The 21,494-nt window shown below is 41.5% G+C and overlaps 2 protein-coding genes across 2 annotated transcripts in view; one reads left to right on the top strand and one right to left on the bottom strand.

Moving 5' to 3' along the window:
- Positions 1-330: 330 nt before the first annotated feature.
- LOC138763107 (interleukin-17 receptor E-like) overlaps positions 331-21,494 on the bottom strand; it is an 88,217-nt gene continuing 67,053 nt past the window's right edge. The window contains exons 12-16 of the mRNA XM_069936764.1: positions 21,061-21,209; positions 7,522-7,587; positions 2,771-2,822; positions 2,251-2,358; positions 331-2,016 (exon numbers count right to left, since the gene is read on the bottom strand). Coding sequence (XP_069792865.1) covers positions 1,379-2,016; positions 2,251-2,358; positions 2,771-2,822; positions 7,522-7,587; positions 21,061-21,209 — 1,013 coding nt within the window. The 3' untranslated portion in view covers positions 331-1,378. The remainder of the gene's footprint in view (positions 2,017-2,250; positions 2,359-2,770; positions 2,823-7,521; positions 7,588-21,060; positions 21,210-21,494) is intronic.
- On the top strand, positions 17,794-20,900 carry LOC138762987 (uncharacterized; the record flags this gene model as incomplete). Its single annotated transcript, XM_069936473.1, has 3 exons — positions 17,794-18,252; positions 20,311-20,547; positions 20,790-20,900. Coding segments are annotated over 3 exons (807 nt in total), but the record flags the coding sequence as incomplete, so codon positions are not given.

Below are 21,494 nucleotides of genomic sequence, written 5' to 3'. Positions count from 1 at the left end.
AAGTAGATGACACAATTTTCTTGTTTACTTTTCATTGTGTGATGACATTGTTTAATGGTTTTATTGTATTGTATATGTTGAATGTTTATTGGTTTTGGAGGGGAGTGGGAAGGTAGGGGGAGGAATAAAGGGGAGAAAATGCCACTGTGTTTATTTAAGAGGGAAATGTTTGTATGTATTTTGATTGATATGGTTCATAGTGTGAAAAATAAAAAATTTAAAAAAAACAGTACAATTCCAAGAGAGAGCAAATAATAGCTTTCAAATCAGCATTCCCTAATTACTGTTCAATTTGCCAAACACTTGATGCAAAATTATTATAATGCATAATAATTGCAAAAGCTTTTATTTAAAATAATCTGATGGAAAAGGAAGAAAGGAGACCTGGTCTACATTTTCCTGCAATGAGAATTCTTGGGACTCTGAAGTACAGAGATATTGAGTATAAATGTTTCTCCTTCGTGGGGAATCCATCTCTTTCTAATTAGCACTGATGCAGCAGCATGGGAATATCCATGGAACGTGGTGTTAGGGTGTTACAAATCCTACAACATCTTCATAGTTCAAGCACTGGTTGAGCCTTCTGTCCACACGTGACTATCGTGGGATGACATTTTGATATCCTGTTGTGTAAAGAGGAAATGCATCGGGACAAGTTTTGGGATGCAGGCTACTGTGAGAAAATATCTGGAGCTCAACTCTGACATCCAATTGTTTTTCAGATGCAACACATTGGAATGAAGAAGATTAAATTCTACCATCGTTTTTGGCCAGGTACGTCAAGAGACAGGAGATTTCCATTGGAGGAATAGATGAAGGCTGGAATATTATCAGTAAAAGCTTTTATCTTAGCAGTCCAAGATAAAACATTCTTCCACTTTGGCTGATTCTGTGAAGATGACTTCAACTAATGGATGTGATCAATAGATCAAATAGCTCCCACTTTGTATGGTAGGCTCCTTTACATTAAAGGCTCTTTAATCCTTTGCATTCCATGCATCTGCTGCATGGGTCATATACTTATCAGGTCCATTACTGCATTTCAACCTTCAAAGAGCAGCAACCTTGCATTGTTGTCAAAACACGGAAATGCTGGAGGAACTCAGCTGGTCTCGTGGAGTCCATAGGAGGTAAAGATACATTACTTGATGTTTCGGGCCTGAGTCCTCCCTCAGGTCACCTTGAGACCAACTCAGGGCCTTCGACATTGACTGGAATCACAGTGTCTGCAGACTTTCGTGTTTTCCCACCTTGAAGGTGTGGTTCTTGCAGCACATGAGACATCTGACTGTAGAGCATTAGCTGTTATAAAGGGGCAAGCATGAGATGTTGAGGAAGTCTCTGCTCCCTCTCGTTCTGATTACCGTGAAGCTCTTTCTCAATCTGAGTAACCTTGACCGTTACCTGCTCCTAAAAACTTTCTAGATTGTTCTATCTTTCTTTTCAGCCTTTGCATTTTCTCAGACTTCAGGATTTTATGCACGATGTATTTTGTGCCTAGTCTCAGTCTCCAAGGCAAATCAATGAGGGATTGGAGTTCACACACAAGTCTTGAAAAATCTTTCAGCATTTGGAATTTAGGGATCTTAGCAAAACTTTCCGGAATATGTTCTTTGCTGCACAATCCATTAAAATAAATAATACAGTAATCTTTAATTCTTCTGTTTCTTAAAATGTCACTATAAACGCAAGACATTGATGTATTGAAAAGGTCATGCAGGTCATCATGGTTGAGTTGAGATACTGGTTCCAACATTATCCATTCTTTGTACATTTCCTGGCTTTTCCTTGACCAAATGATTATTATCTTTCCTTCTTCGCTCTCCACAAGTTCCCTCTTGCTGTAAAGCCATGAAACAATGCCGATTTCTGCCACCTTACCACTATCCCATAGGTCGAGGATGACATTGCAATCCAGTTCAGTTTTCAGAACATCTGCAAAGGCACAGATCAGAGCCTTGTGGTCCTCAGAGTCTGGCGAGTACATCAGCAGGACTGTCCTGCTCCAGAGTGGAGCTGCAAAGGTAGAACAAAAGGAAGAGATTTAGGATCGGGTGTTTTAGAGGCATGGTCACACAGGGCTCCTAGAAGTAAATTCAAGGTCATTTCCAAGTTGGAATTGATTTCTACTCTAAAGGGAGAAATCTGCAGGAGCATGAGGAAGGACAAAGGCAGTGAAACTTCAAGGAGCCAGCACAAACACAATGGACTGAATGGCTCTTTGTGTGCTACATCCTTCCATAATCTTACCTGACGCCACTTTAGTCGCAAGCTGCCAGAGCACATAAATAACCAGTCCCACAATGACCAACACAACCAGCATGCCTAAAAGGACCACTCTTATCCATTGGCGGGAATCTGGAAACAGAGGGAAAGCTTTATTAAACCATGGGAAGGCAGCCAAGAGAAATATCCATTCTTATTAGGGCAGCATGGTTAGTGTAGCAGTTCGTGCAACCCTGTTACAACGCCAGTGACCCAGGTTTGAATCCCACACTGTGAGGAGTCTGTACGTTTTCGTGGGTTGCTCCAGTTTCTTCCCTCCCTTCAAAAACATACCGGGGGTTGTAGATCAGTCGGGTATAATTGGACAACATGGGTTCATGGGTCGACAGGCCATTACCGTGCTGCATGTCTTATCGAAACAAAACCACCAATTGTTTCACATTACAGAAGCTTAAAACTACCCAAATGAAGATTTACAGGACTTGCATTAGTAATGCAATAAATTAAAGGGAAAACAGATTCTGATAACTTTTGCAGGACTTACATTGTGGACAAAGCAGCTGTTTCCCAGATAAAGCAACATCGGAGCGCCACACCTGGGTAAGAGATTTTAAACACATGTTGACAAATACTGTGTGACTAATGATTCCATCGCTGATTGTTCCTAGTGTTATCCATCTTCATGCAGAGTGGGAGAGAGGGCTGTGGTCGCATTGCTGGTTCACTCCCAGTTTCTCCACATAAGGGGTCCCTCATTTCTGATGTTGCATTCACATTTCAAAGGAACAAGCAGCACAATTTGAATGTTATGGAAAGGGCACCGAATTATCAATGAGGCTCAACATGTGGCATATCCAGCAGAAACACAGGCAGAGCTCGTATTGGAGACACGTGTCAGTTCCCCTTTTTCAACCCTTGTGTTGCACAAAATCTAGATCCAATGAAACACAGTGAAGAAGACCTGAACCCTTCTCTCTCCCTCCCACAACCACCCCCCCCCACCCCCCACTGCCCCTTCTCACCCCCCATGGACTGAAAACTCTGCTGTTTCAAGTTCTGGATCATTCACCGAAAAGCAAATACTTTCTGCCATGGTTCACTGAAGCGCGGGTCATTTCTTTCTAAAGTTCTTCAATTTCACTAGTAGAAAAAAAATTAATGATCAAGACCCCAAGGTCAGAAGGTACCCATTCCATTATGGAAGCACTAGAAAGAGTAAGTCATCCATAAGAGAACCTGGCTACCTGACCTGGGTCTGATGAGATCTGGTTGGCGCATTGCCGTTAAAGTGCCAGCGATCGGGATTGGGTCTCGAATCCTGCGCTGTCTGTAAGGAGTTTGTACGTTCTCGCTGTGTCTGCGTGGGTTTTCCCCAGGGGCTCCAGTTTCTTCCCACTGTTCAAACCATATCGGGGATTGTAAATCAATTGGGTGTAAATCAGGGCGGCACAGACTCGTGGGCCGAAATGGCCTGTTACTGTGCTGCATGCCTACATTTTAAAAAATATTTAAATTAAATATTTTAATTAAAAAATTTAAAGTTAAATTTAGATTAGGTTCGGTACAATAAAACTCCTAGTATCCTTTGGGAATTGATAGATGCCGGATAAGTAAATATTCCGGTTGTTTGAGATTGTGTGTTGCATGATTGGCAAACTGACTGCTAGCGGGTGCCAATTTTAAACTTTTACCTATTTATTTTCAGCAATTTGTTTTTTTGCCAGTTGCTTGAGGCTGCTGGCTGCTTGAATTTGGGATAATGGGATTTTACTGTATCTGCTTTCTGAGAATGTTTCGGCTCAGGTTGGGTCAGACATGCTTAACAGAGAGCATTTTCCACATCGGTGTGATTCACTCAGTATTACCACAACCTGTGCCCTCTGTTCTCAAATAATGGCAATGTACATGTCATAAAGCATGTGCTTTATTCTCCTCTGTAAATAACCCTGAATCCTAGCAAAGATTTTGCCTGCAATGGAGAGCAGCGTGATTCCCCTGTAGTTTGAGCAGTCTGATTTCTCGCCTTTGTTTTTGTATAGGGTGATGATGGTGGCATCACGAAGATCCTGAGGCAGTTTTCCTTGGTCCCAACAAAGCTTGAAAAACTCATGCAGTTTGGCATGCAGAGTTTTGCCGCCAGCCTTCCAGACCTCTGGGGGGATTCCATCCATACCTGCTGCTTTGCCACTTTTCAGTTGTTCGATTGCCTTATATGTCTCATCCAGGGTGAGGTCCTCATCCAGCTCTAGCCTTAGGGGCTGTTGAGGGAGCTGGAGCAGGGCGGAATCTTGGACTGAGCGGTTGGCACTGAAAAGAGATTGGAAGTGTTCTGACCATCGGTTGAGGATGGAGATCTTGTCGCTGAGGAGGACTTTGCCGTCTGAGCTGCGCAGCGGGCTTTGGACTTGGGGTGAGGGGCCGTACACAGCCTTTAGAGCCTCGTAGAAACCCCTGAAGTCGCCAATGTCCGCGCTGAGCTGGGTTCGTTTGGCGAGGCTAGTCCACCACTCATTTTGGATCTCCCGGAGTTTGCGCTGAAGATGGCTGCATGCGCAACGGAAGGCTTGTTTCTTCTCTGGACAGGACGGCTTTGTAAGGTGAGCCTGGTGGGCAGCTCGCTTCTTTGCCAGCAGCTCCTGGATTTCCTGGCTGTTTTCGTCAAACCAGTCCTTGTTTTTCCTGGAGGAGAAGCCCAGTACCTCTTCAGTGGATTGCAGTATGGTAGTCTTCAACTGATCCCAGAGGGTTTCAGGGGACGGGTCCGTGAGGCGGGTTGCATCGTCGAGCTTTGCTTTGAGGTTTGCCTGGAAGTTTCCTCTCACTTCGTCTGACTGCAGGTTTCCAACATTGAACCTCTTTCTGGGGGCTTTACTGTTCCTGGGCTTTGGCTTGAAGTGAAGGTTGAGCTTGCAGCGAACCAGCCGGTGGTCAGTGTGGCATTCTGCGCTAGGCATGACCCTGGTGTGGAGCACATCTCGTTTGTCACTTTCTCGCACCAGGATGTAGTCCAGGAGGTGCCAGTGTTTGGATCGGGGATCTACTAAATAGAATAATACCTAGTGTCGCTGAGAATATTCTCCCAGAATCCCAGTGCGGCTTTCGCGCAAACAGAGGAACTACTGACATGGTCTTTGCCCTCAGAGAGCTCCAAGAAAAGTGCAGAGAACAAAACAAAGGACTCTACATCACCTTTGTTGACCTCACCAAAGCCTTCGACACCGTGAGCAGGAAAGGGCTTTGGCAAATACCAGAGCGCATCGGATGTCCCCCAAAGTTCCTCAACATGATTATCCAACTGCACGAAAACCAACAAGGTCGGGTCAGATACAGCAATGAGCTCTCTGAACCCTTCTCCATTAACAATGGCGTGAAGTAAGGCTGTGTTCTCGCACCAACCCTCTTTTCAATCTTCTTCAGCATGATGCTGAACCAAGCCATGAAAGACCCCAACAATGAAGACGCTGTTTACATCCGGTACCGCACGGATGGCAGTCTCTTCAATCTGAGGCGCCTGCACGCTCACACCAAGACACAAGAGAAACTTGTCCGTGAACTACTCTTTGCAGACGATGCCGCTTTAGTTGCCCATTCAGAGCCAGCTCTTCAGCGCTTGACGTCCTGCTTTGCGGAAACTGCCAAAATGTTTGGCCTGGAAGTCAGCCTGAAGAAAACTGAGGTCCTCCATCAGCCAGCTCCCCACCATGACTACCAGCCCCCCCACATCTCCATCGGGCACACAAAACTCAAAACGGTCAACCAGTTTACCTATCTTGGCTGCACCATTTCATCAGATGCAAGGATCGACAATGAGATAGACAACAGACTCGCCAAGGCAAATAGCGCCTTTGGAAGACTACACAACAGAGTCTGGAAAAACAACCAACTGAAAAACCTCACAAAGATAAGCGTATACAGAGCCGTTGTCATACCCACACTCCTGTTCGGCTCCGAATCATGGGTCCTCTACCGGCATCACCTACGGCTCCTAGAACGCTTCCACCAGCGTTGTCTCCGCTCCATCCTCAACATCCATTGGAGCGCTTTCATCCCTAACGTCGAAGTACTCGAGATGGCAGAGGTCGACAGCATCGAGTCCACGCTGCTGAAGATCCAGCTGCGCTGGGTGGGTCACGTCTCCAGAATGGAGGACCATCGCCTTCCCAAGATCATGTTATATGGCTAGCTCTCCTCTGGCCACCGTGACAGAGGTGCACCAAAGAAGAGATACAAGGACTGCCTAAAGAAATCTCTTGGTGCCTGCCACATTGACCACCGCCAGTGGGCTGATATCGCCTCAAACCGTGCATCTTGGTGCCTCACAGTTTGGCGGGCAGCAACCTCCTTTGAAGAAGACCGCAGAGCCCACCTCACTGACAAAAGGCAAAGGAGGAAAAACCCAACACCCAACCCCCAACCAACCAATTTTCCCCTGCAGCCACTGCAACCGTGTCTGCCTGTCCCGCATCGGACTTGTCAGCCACAAACGAGCCTGCAGCTGACGTGGACTTTTACCCCCTCCATAAATCTTCGTCCGCGAAGCCAAGCCAAAGAAAAAGAAATAACTCTGAGTCAGGTCATGTTAGGCATGGAAAATTTATCAGTATTGTGGTGGGGCTGTGTGCCATTGGCAATGAGTTCTTATTAGGTTTAACTTTTATATCGAGTACACCTCTAGTGACCTTAAAGTAGAACTCTTTAGAGACCAACATTAAAATGCTTGCAATATTAATTGAATCCTTCCTGTGTGTTCAGGGGTACATTTAAATTCTCCTACATCCAACAATCTCAATATTAGCAATGATTCAAACTGCATGTGTTCCTATGACAATGACTGGGCCAGTGCTTTAGAAGAATCTTTCTCTCTCTCTCTCCTCAGTCTCTCTCTGTATCTCTTTATCTGTCTATCTCTCTCGATATTTCTTTGTCTTTCCAATTTACTCCATGCAGATGCTTACAGAGCACATACACATCCACATGGACACAAACACACACTCTCTTTGGCCACCCTTTCTTCCATGATTCTTCAAACCTTGATCTCTCCGTTCATCAATACACCTTTGCCACTATGAACCTTACCCTAACTGCCTCCCTCAGTCTCCCTCCCTCTCTCCTGCCAACACTCAACATTCTCCTACTTCACCCAACTCTTCTCTCTTAACCCTTGCTAAAAGCCTGCTATCCCCCACTATTTCTTCTACATCACCTCCCGTCGACCCAGCAGCCGAAGAGGGAGAAAAGTAGAACACTGCCTCTCCCCCAATAGGCCCACCCAGTATTTTATGACATTTCACCTACCCTTACACAGAATTCTGGGCTTTCCACAGGCAAGATCATTTGAAGCTTCTGGGCGCTTACTTCAGTCTGTGAACAAATGGAAACAAATTAGAACACGACAAAAATCGCACTGAATACAAATCATGCCATCTTCATTAAAAGCCTTTTTATCAGTTTTAAGTGATTCTAGGTAGAATTAACCCTTTTCACAATAAATCTAAGGTTACATCAGAAAGACAGTCATGAATCAACTTGCTGTGTTTCTCAATCAAATATCACTGCTCTAGACCCAATTGTTACTGAAATATGCTTTGCTTGAGAAAAATTGTCATTGGTCCATTTCCTTTGGAGTTATGAAGCCATGCACATAGCGAGTCAATGAGGTACGGTTAAAACAGTGATTTTCAAACTTTTCCTTCCCACTCACATCCCACCTTAAGCAATCCCTTACTAATCACAGAGCACCTATGGCATAGGGAATACTAAAGTGGGATGTGAATGGGAAGAAAAAGGTTGAGAACCACTGAGTTTGACTGTGGTCTTATTCAAGGATAAAATAACGTTTTAACCCCTAGTCAATTATCTCGAGAATGCACACCAACCAAATATTTATACTTGTTAGTAAATCAGTGCCACTCAGCAATATGTATTCTGCATTGGATACTGCTGGGGGGAAACAGCCTATCAGGGACAAGTCATAGGGGTCAGGTCTCTGGCACAGGGGCTGCCCCTGAGGTTCAGAAGGGAAGGAGGGATAAGAACAGGATACTTGTAGTTGGGGACTCATTAGTCAGAGGGACAGATAGAAGGTTTGTGCAACGAGATCGGGGATCCAGGTTGGTATGTTGCCTCCCTGGTGCCAGGGTCAGGGATATCTCTGATCGCGTACATAGCATTCTGCAAGGTGAAGGGGAACAGCCGGAAGTCGTGGTCCATGTGGGGACCAATAACTTAGTTAGAAGTGGGGATGAGGTCCTGAAACAGGATTATGTAGAATTAGGTAGGAAGTTAAAAAACAGGACCTCCAAGGTAGTAATCTCTGGATTGCTGCCCGTGCCACGAGCAAGTGAGGGTAGAAATAGGAGGATGTGGCGGATGAATGCGTGGCTAAAGAGATGGTGCAGGGGGCAAGGGATAAGATTTCTGGATCATTGGGATCTCTTCTTGGGAAGGTCGGACCTGTACAAGAGGGACGGACTCCACTTGAACTGGAGGGGGACCAATGTGCTGGCAAGCAGATTTGCTAGAGCTGTGGGGGAAGGTTTAAACTAGTTTGGCAGGGGGGTGGGGAACAGATTGTGAGAGCAGTGTCCAGGGAGTATGGCCACCTAGATAGGAATAAAAAAGATAACAAAGGTAGGATGGAGATTAGGGTAGAAGGTAAAAAAGAGAATATATGTGAGGGTCACTCTCTGAAATGCAAATATTTTTTTTTAAATTTTTTAATTTTTTCACACCATAAATCACATTAACCATGGTACACACTTTTTCCTTTTCACACATATACAGTGCCATTTTCTCCCCCCCCTCCCTCCTCCCATCCCACCCTCCCTACCTCCCCCCTCCCATCCATTTAAGGTATAAAATCTAGGATACATTAAACCAGTCAGACAATGTTGTCATTCAATAAAAATACACGAGAAATTCTACTGAGTCCATTCTTTTCATTTCCTTTTCCTTCCGTTAACTTAGGTAATGACTGTCCCCAGTAGGTTTTCGCTGTTGTATTTAATGTAAGGCTCCCATATTTGTTCGAATATTTCAATATTATTTCTTAAACTATATGTTATTTTTTCCAATGGAATACATTTATTCATTTCTATATACCATTGTTGTATTTTCAAATTATCTTCCAATTTCCAGGTTGACATAATACATTTTTTTGCTACGGCTAGAGCTATCTTAACAAATCTTTTTTGTGCATCCTCCAAATCAATTCCAAATTCTTTGTTTTTTATGTTACTTAGGAGGAAGATCTCTGGATTCTTTGGTATATTGTTTTCTGTTATTTTATTTAATATCTGATTTAGATCTTCCCAAAATTTTTCTACTTTCTCACATGTCCAGATTGCATGAATTGTTGTTCCCATTTCTTTTTTACATCGAAAACATCTATCAGATACTGTTGGGTCCCATTTATTTAACTTTTGAGGTGTAATGTATAGCCTGTGTATCCAGTTATATTGTATCATACGTAACCTCGTATTTATTGTATTTCTCATTGTTCCGGAGCATAACTTCTCCCATGTTTCCTTTTTTATCTTTATATTTAAATCTTGTTCCCATTTTTGTTTAGTTTTACCATTTGTTTCCTCATTCTCCTTTTCTTGCAGTTTAATATACATATTTGTTATAAATCTTTTGATTATCATTGTATCTGTAATCACATATTCAAGGTTACTTCCCTCTGGCAAACTCAAACTGCTTCCTAATTTATCCTTCAAGTAGGATCTCAATTGGTAATATGCCAGCGCTGTATCTTGAGTTATATTGTACTTATCTTTCATTTGTTCAAAGGATAAGAATCTATTTCCTGAAAAACAATTTTCTATTCTTTTAATCCCTTTTTTTTCCCATTCTCTAAAGCAAAGGTTATCTATTGTAAAAGGGAGTAACTTGTTTTGCGTCAATATTAGTTTTGGTAATTGATAATTTGTTTTATTTCTTTCTATGTGAATCTTCTTCCAAATATTGAGGAGATGATGTAATACTGGAGAACTTCTATGTTGTACCAATTTTTCATCCCATTTATATAATATGTGTTCAGGTATCTTTTCCCCTATTTTATCTAATTCTAATCTCGTCCAATCTGGCTTTTCCCTTGTTTGATAAAAATCTGATAGGTATCTTAATTGTGCGGCTCTCTAATAATTTTTAAAGTTTGGCAGTTGTAAGCTTCCTTGTTTATACCATTCTGTTAATTTATCTAGTGCTATCCTCGGTTTCCCCCCCTCCATAAAAATTTCCTTATTATTTTCTTTAACTCCTTGAAGAATTTCTCTGTCAGTTGTATTGGCAATGCCTGAAATAAGTTTAATATCCTTGGAAAAATGTTCATTTTAATACAGTTTATCCTTCCTATTAGTGTTAGTGGTAAATCTTTCCAATGCTCTAAATCGTCCTGTAATTTTTTCATTAGTGGATAATAATTGAGTTTATATAGTTGGCCGAGATTTTTGTGTATTTGTACACCTAGGTATCTTATTGCTTGCATTTGCCATCTTAATGGTGATTCCTTCTTAAATTTTGAGAAATCCGCATTATTCATAGGCATTGCTTCACTTTTATTTACGTTGATCTTGTAACCCGACACTTCTCCATATTCCTTCAATTTCTTATATAATTCTTTTATTGATAGTTCTGGTTCTGTTAAGTACACTATAACATCATCCGCAAATAAACTGATTTTATATTCCTTGTCTTTTATTTTTATTCCTTTTATATTATTTTCTGTTCTTATCAATTCTTCTAGTGGTTCTATAGCTAACGCAAACAATAAAGGTGATAGTGGGCATCCCTGCCGTGTTGACCTGCTTAAGTTAAATTGCTTTGATACATGTCCATTCACTGTCACTTTCGCTAACAGTCCCTTATATAATGCTTTAATCCAATTAATATACTTCTCCGGTAAACTGAATTTTTGCAATACTTTGAACAAATAATTCCATTCTACTCTGTCAAAGGCCTTCTCTGCGTCTAAAGCAACTGCTACTGTAGGTGCTTTATTCCCTTCTACTGCATGAATTAAGTTAATAAATTTACAAATATTGTCTGTTGTACGTCTTTTTTAGATAAATCCAGTTTGGTCTAAATTTACCATTTTCAGTACATACTCTGCTAATCTGTTTGCTAATAGTTTAGCTATTATCTTATAATCTGTGTTAAGTAAAGATATTGGTCTATATGACGCTGGTGTGAGTGGATCTTTCCCTTGCCTTAGTATTACTGTAATTATTGCTGTTTTACATGAATCTGGTAAGCTTTGTGTTTTATCAATCTGGTTGATTACTTCCAGGAGGGGCGGAATTAATAAGTCTTTAAATGTTTTGTAGAATTCTATTGGAAATCCATCCTCTCCTGGTGTCTTATTATTTGGTAATTTTTTTATTATCTCTTGTATTTATACTATTCCAAATGGCTCTGTTAATTTATTTTGTTCCTCTATTTGTAGTTTTGGTAGTTCAATTTTAGTCAGAAATTCATCTATTTTCCCTTCTTTCACTTCGTTTTCAGTTCGGTATAATTGTTCATAGAATTCTCTAAAGTTTTCCTTAATTTCTTTTGGATTATATGTAATTTGTTTGTCTTTTTTCCTTGATGCCAATACCATTTTCTTAGCTTGTTCTGTCTTAAGCTGCCATGCTAGGATTTTGTGCGTTTTTTCACCTAGTTCATAATATTTCTGTTTTGTCTTCATTATATTCTTCTCCACCTTATATGTTTGTAATGTTTCATATTTTATTTTTTTATCTGCCAATTCTCTTCTTTTAGTTGTATCTTCCTTCATTGCTAATTCTTTTTCTATATTTACTATTTCCCTTTCCAACTGCTCTGTTTCCTGATTATAGTCCTTCTTCATCTTGGTTACATAACTTATTATTTGCCCTCTAATGAATGCTTTCACTGCATCCCATAGTATAAACTTATCTTCCACTGATTCCGTATTTATTTCAAAATACATTTTTATTTCTTTTTCAATAAATTCTCTAAAATCCTGCCTTTTAAGTAACATGGGGTTTCATCTCCATCTAAACATTCTTGGAGGGATGTCCTCTAACTTTACTGTCAATATTAAGGGTGAATGGTCCGATAGTATTCTAACTTTATATTCTGTTTTTCTTACTCTGTCTTGCATACGAGCTGATAACAAAAATAGGTCTATTCTTGAGTATGTTTTATGTCTAGCCGAGTAATATGAATATTCCTTTTCCTTTGGGTGTTGTTTCCTCCATATATCCAAAAGTTGCATTTCTTCCATCGATTTAATTATAAATTTGTTCTTTCTGTTAATTTTTTTCCCAGTTTTGTCCATATTTGAATCCAAATTCAGGTTGAAATCCCCTCCTATTAATATGTTCCCTTGCATATCTGCTACCTTCAAAAAGATATCTTGCATAAACTTTTGATCTTCTTTGTTAGGTGAATATACATTGAGTAGATTCCAAAACTCCGAATATATCTGACATTTTATCATTACATATCTCCCTGCTGGATCTATTATTTCCTCTTCTATTTTAAATGGCACATTTTTACTAATTAATATAGCTACTCCTCTTGCTTTTGAATTATACGATGCTGCTGTTACGTGTCCTACCCAATCTCTCTTTAATTTCTTGTGCTCCAATTCAGTTAAATGTGTTTCTTACACAAATGCTATATCAATTTTTTTCTTTTTTCAGTAAATTTAGCAGTTTCTTCCTTTTAATTTGGTTATGTATTCCATTAATATTTAGTCATATAGTTCAATGTAGCCATTTTATACTTTGTTTATCTTCTCTTTCCGTTTCTCCATCATTACCTTTCCTTCTTATCCATTTCTGTTTTCTTGTTTTGAACCCTTTATAAGACAACATTCCTAAAACATCAAACATTTTCCTTATTCTCCTATTTAAAACTTCTTTAGCCCCAGTCTCCCCTTCCCCTCCTGAGTTGTCCTTTATCCCTTGTCGGACAACCACATCTCCCCTCTCCATTTGGATTTGTGAATTCACTCGCAAGCGTCAGCTGATTTTGCAGTGACCGCAATTCCTCCCCACCCAGCCCCCCCCAGAAAAGATTTCACTTTTCATATGTAACAAAGGTCACTCTTTTAATTCCCTCCTTATTCCCTCTATTCCATTTCCTTCCCTTATTAATTCTTGTCTATACTATCTATATTTTCCTCTAAATACGGATACATTCATGTATGCACATTATACATATACACACATATACCTCTTTACCCACATACATATAAATCGTGGTCATTTTTACTCTTATTACATATCTTCATCTCTCTGGTTGTTTTGTAGTTGTTCTGCAAATTTCCTTGCTTCCTCTGGATCCGAGAATAGTTTTTTTTCCATTAGATCGTTTTCGATGTATTGAACTCCTTTCTCTTCTTCAGGAGTTCAAAACTGTTAGGTCTGCTTTGTTCATGAATGAGTGAGACAAACACCAGACTGAGTCGAAATCAGGGTTCTTTGTTCTTTATTACCGGATTGTAACACTTGCAACTAACCATGTTAGTCGGAGAATGCATTCTGCCGTTATCAGCAAAATGGTGATTTTTTATACCCTTGGATACGTGCTTAGAACATCATCATATCATTACTTGTCCAATGACTAAAACTGTTGCTATCCTTTCCCTGCTAGCTTCCTGCCTCTCAATCCATCAATGTCTCTCTTATCTTGTAAGTACAAGGATGCATTCACATCTTGTTACAGCCCTGTACAGGGTAACTCCTTACACATTCCCATCTCATGATGTTTTACCTTACAAAACTTATGTGTCTTTTTAGTTCGAAGTCTTTTGTACTCTTGTTACACGTCTTCATCCCTCAGTCTATTTTGTAATTGTTCTGCAAATTTTCGTGCTTCCTCTGGATCCGAGAATAGTCTGTTTTGTTGTCCTGGAATAAATATTTTCAATACCGCTGGATGCTTTAGTATAAATTTATACCCTTTCTTCCATAAAATCGCCTTTGCTGTATTGAACTCCTTTCTCTTCTTCAGGAGTTCAAAACTTATATCTGGATAAATGAAGATTTTTTGCCCTTTGTACTCCACTGGCTTGTAGCCCTCTCTTACTTTTTCCATTGTCTTCTCTAGTACCTTTTCTCTTGTAGTATATCTTAGGAATTTTACTAAAATAGATCTTGGCTTTTGTTGTGGTTGTGGTTTAAAGGCCACTGCTCTATGTGCCCTTTCTATTTCCATTTCTTGCTGTAGTTCTGGACATCCTAGGATCCTGGGGATCCAATCTTTTATAAACTCTCTCATATTCTTGCCTTCTTCATCTTCCTTAAGGCCCACTATCTTTATGTTATTTCTTCTGTTATAATTTTCCATTATATCCATTTTCTGAGCTAACAGTTCTTGTGTCTCTATAACTTTTTTATTAGATTCCTCTAATTTCTTTTTTAAGTCCTCTACCTCCATTTCTACTGCTGCTTCCCGCTCTTCCATCTTGTCCATTCTCTTTCCCATTTCTGTTAAGGTCATATCTATTTTATTCATTTTCTCTTCTGTGTTGTTTATTCTTCTTCTTAAATCATTAAATTCCTGTGTTTGCCATTCTTTAAATGACTCCATGTATTCTTTAATAAGAGAAAGTATATCCTTTATCTTGCCTTTCCCTTCTTCTTCTATTTCACTGTACTCTTCCTCTTCCTCTGGGTTGGCCATCTGTTGTTTCTTTGTTGCCCTTTTCTTCTCTTCTTTCTTGTTTTCGTTGTCTTCTATGTTCTCCTCTTGCTGCAGGTTTTCTGCAGCTGTCATTGCCGGCTGTGGAGATCGACTCCCCAGCTGGTCCCCCCTCCCGTCGGTGTGTTTTTTTGTATGCGCGGTTGCGCACTTTTACTCAGCTCAGCGAGCCATTTTTGTAGTCCACTTTCTACCGACCTGAGGGAGCGGGTTTCTCTCTCCACCGCAGGCCTCTTCGAACAGGTAAGGCCTTCTCCTTCTTCTTCCGTTGTCTTCTCTTCCTCTCTTCTTACCGTTGATTTCGATTTTTCTTTTTTTGTCGCCATCCTCTTTCCACCTTTATACTCACTTTTCTTTAATTTTTATTTTTGTGCCTTTGTGTTTTCCTTTGTTTTTTCCGACTTTTCTGGAGAGGGCTGGAGTTCACCGTCCGGCAACTACTCCATCACGTGACTCCCCCCGAAATGCATATATTTTAATGCAAGAAGCATAGTGAACAAGGTAGATGAGCTTAGAGCATGGACAGATACTTGGGGGTCACGATATTGTGGCAATTAGTGAGACCTGGCTACAAGAGGGGCAGGACTGGCAACTTAACATTCCAGGATACATTTGTTTTAGATGTAATAGATCAGGGGTAACTGGTTGACTGTTTTGAGTTTTGTGTGCCCGACGGAGATGTGGGGGGGCTGGTAGTCATGGTGGGGAGCTGGCTCATGGAGGACCTCAGTTTTCTTCAGGCTGACTTCCAGGCCAAACATTTTGGCAGTTTCCGCAAAGCAGGATGTCAAGCGCTGAAGAGCTGGCTCTGAATGGGCAACTAAAGCGGCATCGTCTGCAAAGAGTAGTTCACGGACAAGTTTCTCTTGTCAACCAGTTTACCTATCTTGGCTGCACCATTTCATCAGATGCAAGGATCGACAATGAGATAGACAACAGACTCGCCAAGGCAAATAGTGCCTTTGGAAGACTACACAAAAGAGTCTGGAAAAACAACCAACTGAAAAACCTCACAAAGATAAGCGTATACAGAGCCGTTGTCATACCCACACTCCTGTTCGGCTCCGAATCATGGGTCCTCTACCGGCATCACCTACGGCTCCTAGAACGCTTCCACCAGCGTTGTCTCCGCTCCATCCTCAACATCCATTGGAGCGCTTTCATCCCTAACGTCGAAGTACTCGAGATGGCAGAGGTCGACAGCATCGAGTCCACGCTGCTGAAGATCCAGCTGCGCTGGGTGGGTCACGTCTCCAGAATGGAGGACCATCGCCTTCCCAAGATCGTGTTATATGGCGAGCTCTCCACTGGCCACCATGACAGAGGTGCACCAAAGAAAAGGTACAAGGACTGCCTAAAGAAATCTCTTGGTGCCTGCCACATTGACCACCGCCAGTGGGCTGATAACGCCTCAAACCGTGCATCTTGGCGCCTCACAGTTTGGCGGGCAGCAACCTCCTTTGAAGAAGACCGCAGAGCCCACCTCACTGACAAAAGGCAAAGGAGGAAAAACCCAACACCCAACCCCAACCAACCAATTTTCCCCTGCAGCCGCTGCAATCGTGTCTGCCTGTCCCGCATCGGACTTGTCAGCCACAAACGAGCCTGCAGCTGACGTGGACTTTTACCCCCTCCATAAATCTTCGTCCGCGAAGCCAAGCCAAAGAAAAAGAAAATAGATCAGGGGGTAAAAAAAAGGGGGAGAAGTTGCTCTGCTTGTTAAGGAGGACATTACTGCCGTGAGGTGGCAAGATGGTCTGGAGGGATCATCCAGTGAGGCTGTTTGGGTGGAATTGAGGGGTGAAGGAGACATGAGGGTGCTAATAGGGGTGTATTACAGATCACCAAATGGATTAAGGAAACTAGAGGAACAAATGTGTAGAGAGATAATGTACATGTGTGAGAATCATAAGGTAGTGATCATGGGAGATTTTAACTTCCCTCACATTGATTGGGATACCCATACAGTTAGAGGGCTGGATGGGCTAGAGTTCGTTAAATGTGTTCAAGATTGTTTTTTGAATCAATTAGTAGAAGAACCGACTCGGGACAGTGTAATACTGGATCTCCTGTTAGGGAACGAGCTAGGTCAGGTATCAGACATTAATATTGGAGATCCAATTGGGTCTCGTGATCATAATTCTGTTAGTTTTAAGGTAGTTTTAGGGAAAAGCAAAGAGGGGCCTAAAGTTGAGGTTCTGGATTGGAGAAGAGCAAATTTCAAAGGAATAAGAAGGGATTTGGGGAGCATTGAGTGGGACAGGATATTTTCAGGTGAGGGTGTAAATGAAAAATGGAGGATATTCAAAAAAGAAATTTTGAGAGTACAGAGTAGTTATGTCCCAGTGAGGATCAAAGGAAAGGCTGAAAGTCATAGGGAGGCTTGGTTTTCGAGGAATATTGGAAATTTGGTTAGGAGAAAAAGGGAAGTGTACAAAAGGTATAAAGAACAGGGAGCTGACAATTTGAAGGAGGATTACAAAGAGTGTAGAAGGAATCTTAAGAAAGAAATTAGAAAGGCCAAAAAAAAGGCACGAAGAGGCTTTGGCAGACAGAGTAAAAATAAATCCAAAGGGTTTCTATAAGTATATTAAAAGTAAAAGATTAGTGAGGGATAAAATTGGACCCCTTGTAGATAGTGAGGGTAGGCTGAGTGAGAAGTCAGAGGAAATGGGGGAAATTTTGAATGATTTCTTTGCCTCGGTATTCACTAGGGAAAAAAATATTGAACCAGTTGAGGTAAAGAAAAATAGTGGGGATGTAATGAAGCATATAAGGATAACCAAGGAGGTAGTGATGGCTGTGTGGAAAAAGATAAAGGTGGATAAATCTCCGGGACCAGACAAAATATTCCCAAGGATACTCAGGGAGGCTAGTGGACAGATAGTGGGGCCATTAACAGAGATATTTAGGATGTCACTGGCCATGGGGTTAGTGTCAAAGGATTGGAGGGTGGCGCATGTGGTTCCGCTGTTTAAGAAAGGGTCTAAATGTAAACCTGGGAATTATAGGCCCGTGAGTCTGACATCTGTGGTGGGCAAGTTGATGGAAAGTGTTCTGAGGGATGGTATTTACAAATATTTGGAGGTACAGGGATTGCTAGGGAGTAATCAGCATGATTTTGTCAGAGGTAGATCATGCTTGACAAACCTGATTGAGTTTTTCGAGGGGGTTACAAAAAAGGTTGATGAAGGGAAAGCTGTGGATGTTGTCTATTTAGACTTTAGTAAAGCTTTTGACAAAGTTCCCCACAGGAGGTTAGGAAAAAAGGTGGAGGCATTAGGTATAAATGAGGAGGTAGTGAAATGGATTCAGCAATGGTTGGATGGGAGGTGTCAGAGAGTAGTGGTAGAAAATTGTTTGTCCAATTGGAGGCCGGTGACTAGTGGAGTTCCTCAGGGATCAGTCCTCGGTCCACTATTGTTTGTTATATATATTAACGATCTGGAAGTAGGGGTGGAGAATTGGATAAGCAAGTTTGCGGATGATACAAAGATTGGTGGTGTTGTGGACAGTGAGGAAGATTACCGTAGATTAAAAGGTGATTTAGGAAGGCTGGAGGTGTGGGCTGAGAAATGACTGATGGAATTTAATACAGATAAGTGTGAGGTGTTACATTTTGGAAAGGCAAATCTAAATAGGTCATATGCATTAAATGGTAGGCTATTGAGATGTGCAGAGCAACAAAGGGATTTAGGAGTTGTGGTAAATAGTACCCTCAAGGCTGATACTCAGGTAGATGGTGTGGTGAAGAAGGCATTTGGAATGTTGGCCTTCATAAATCGGAGTATTGAATTCAAGAGTAGGGAGGTTATGATGAAATTGTACAAGATATTGGTGAAGCCAAATTTGGAGTACTGTGAACAGTTTTGGTCACCAAGTTATAGGAAAGATATAAACAAAATAGAGAGAAGGTTCACGAGAATGTTGACAGGATTTCAAGGTTTGAGTTACAGGGAAAGGTTGTGCATACTGGGGCTTTTTTCTCTGGAGCGTAGAAGATTGAGAGGGGACTTGATAGAGGTGTTTAAGATTTTAAAAGGGACTGACAGAGTAAATGTGGATAGGCTTTTTCAATTAAGAGTGGGGGAGATTCAAACTAGAGGGCATGGTTTAAGATTGAAGGGGGAAAATTATAAGGAGAACATGAGGGGAAATTTCTTTACGCAAAGGGTGGTAGGGATGTGGAATGAGCTTCCGACAGACGTGGTCGAGGCGGGATCATTGGTTACATTTAAGGAAAGACTGGATAGTTACATGGATAGGAGTGGACTGAAGGGGTATGGACCGGGTGCTGGTCAGTGGGACTAGGAGGGTGGGGATTTGTTATGGCATGGACTAGTAGGGCCGAACTGGCCTGTTCTGTGCTGTAAGTGGTTATATGGTTATTTACATGCCCACAAAGGTATGCCCTCTAGGTCTGGCCTTCCTTACACTGGGGAAAAAAATGTGACCAATAACTTCATGAATAAGAATAAAATCCTTGACAGCTTTTCACATCACTATCCCCTTAAATCAAATCCATATTAACTCCATTCCCCTCACATCCCACCTTAAGCAATCCCTTACTGATCACAGAGCATCGATGGCATAGGGAATACTTAAAATGGGATGAGAGTGGAAAGAAAAAGGTTGAAAACCACTGGATTAGCTTAATATTTATTTTCTTTTTACATTAGGCAAACAGCACAGTAACAAGCCATTTCAGCCCAAGAGTCCATGCCATCCAATTACACCCAATTGACCTACAACCCCGGTATGTTTCTAATGGTGGGAGGAAACCGGAGCCCCCAGTGGAAACCCACGCAGACACAGGGAGAACGTACAAACTCCTTACAGACAGCATGGGATTTGAACCCTGGTCCAATTGCTGGTGCTGTAAAGGCATTGCACTAACCACTATACCAACCATGCTGCCCTTGAATTAGAATATTGTGTCCAGTTTTGGTATATTCGGAAAGAGTGCAGAAAACAACCAGATTCATTCAAAGCTTGAGGTACCTTAGCTCTCATGAAAAATTAAAAGTCTAAGACTCTGCACTTGAGCGAAGAGACTCTGCACTTGAGTGATTAAATTGAGCTTTATAAGACGATGAGGGGAACTGGATGTGTTTGATGAGGCAGTTTAAGGTTAGATGTCAGGAGATGGTTTAATATTAGAAGAATATTAGACCACTGGAACAGGCAGTGCTGACATGTAGAACCACGAGTCTGTGAAACCTTGAATCTGTTCCTGGTAGGAAGCAGATCAAATTAATCATCATTACATTGTCTGGACCAAATTCTTTTGTTCACAGGAGAATTTCCTTTCTTAATCAGTGATGATTTTTTTTTTAAAAACAGAATTAAAGGAAAAAATTCCATTAAAAATGTGCCAACTTACCTCTGGAATGGCCGTTTACACAGCAGGCACTGCCCTCCTGTGACGTGGAGTTTGTAGAGAGTGAATATGGGTGGACATCGACGCGGACATGCAACGTATGTCCGACACATGTCGTCACCTTGTGGACATCGCAATTGACGTCACTACCCTGTGACCAAAAGGTGGAGGCTAATTTCTTTCTTAGCACCGATGGAGAGGAGGTCTTGGACCTCCGAGGCAGTCCAGCGCTTCGGCATGGCCATCATGATCGTCTTCTGCACGTAAGCCATATGTGCCCTTAGTATGCCGCAGATTTAAAAGTCCCGCGTTACTGCCACGAGCTGAATGCGCCATTCCGCATCACCGGGAACGCTGTTTTCATTATCCCAGTTTCTTACTGAGTGCCTGGACTGGAGCTGCTCTGTAAAAATGTGCAGGGGTCTTGGTGGAAAAATTACAGGATGGAATGGAGCTTCTCAGTGGCTTTGTAGAAGTGCCTAGTGTTTATCTTTTTTTCCCCCAGGAAATAATGGATCGGAAGAGATGGACAGATATCGCAGTTAATGCATGGGAGATTGGGTGTACTCTTGGCTCTTCCACCCTTTGCCATTTTGGCAGATCATCTAAGCAATGACAAAGATATGGGCCACCTTTGAGCCTTTTGCATCGCATTGCTCCTTCCAAACCGCTGTCCAAATACATACAGTTATAAATGTTAGTTTAAAACAAACCAATTTTGAAATCAATGAGCTCTGAAAGACTCTCCTTGTCAAAAGTCAATGTGCAGCACTCACCTGAGTTATGCAGTAGACCAGGCTTGTATTTTTGCACTCATCTCGCACAGGCTTGCACGCAACAGCGCTGAAAGATGCTGGGAAATGTGAAGCAAATGTAAGCACGAGCTTGTTTGATTCCGCCTCCATGGTCACGTTCCAATCAGTGTCTGAAAGTAAAAGAATATCTGTGATAGTTGCCAGTTTAGGACCTGACAAAAGTTAATAGCAGTTAACTGTACTTCTGTCTCTGTCACAATAACCTAACCTACAGGGCCCTCCATAATGTTTGGGACAAAGACACTTTTATTTCCTTTATTTCTCCTGTGCCCCACAATTTTACATCTGTAATCAAACAATTCACATGTAATTAAAGTGCACACTTCAGATTTTTTTTCAAGGTTATTTGTGTACATTTTGGTTTGACCATGTAGAAATTACAGGACTTTTTATAC

Source organism: Narcine bancroftii, chromosome 5, assembly GCF_036971445.1.
Source record: "Narcine bancroftii isolate sNarBan1 chromosome 5, sNarBan1.hap1, whole genome shotgun sequence".
Lineage (NCBI taxonomy): Eukaryota > Metazoa > Chordata > Chondrichthyes > Torpediniformes > Narcinidae > Narcine > Narcine bancroftii.
Note: the sequence above shows the minus strand (reverse complement) of the source record. Positions and strands in the feature narration are given on the sequence as shown.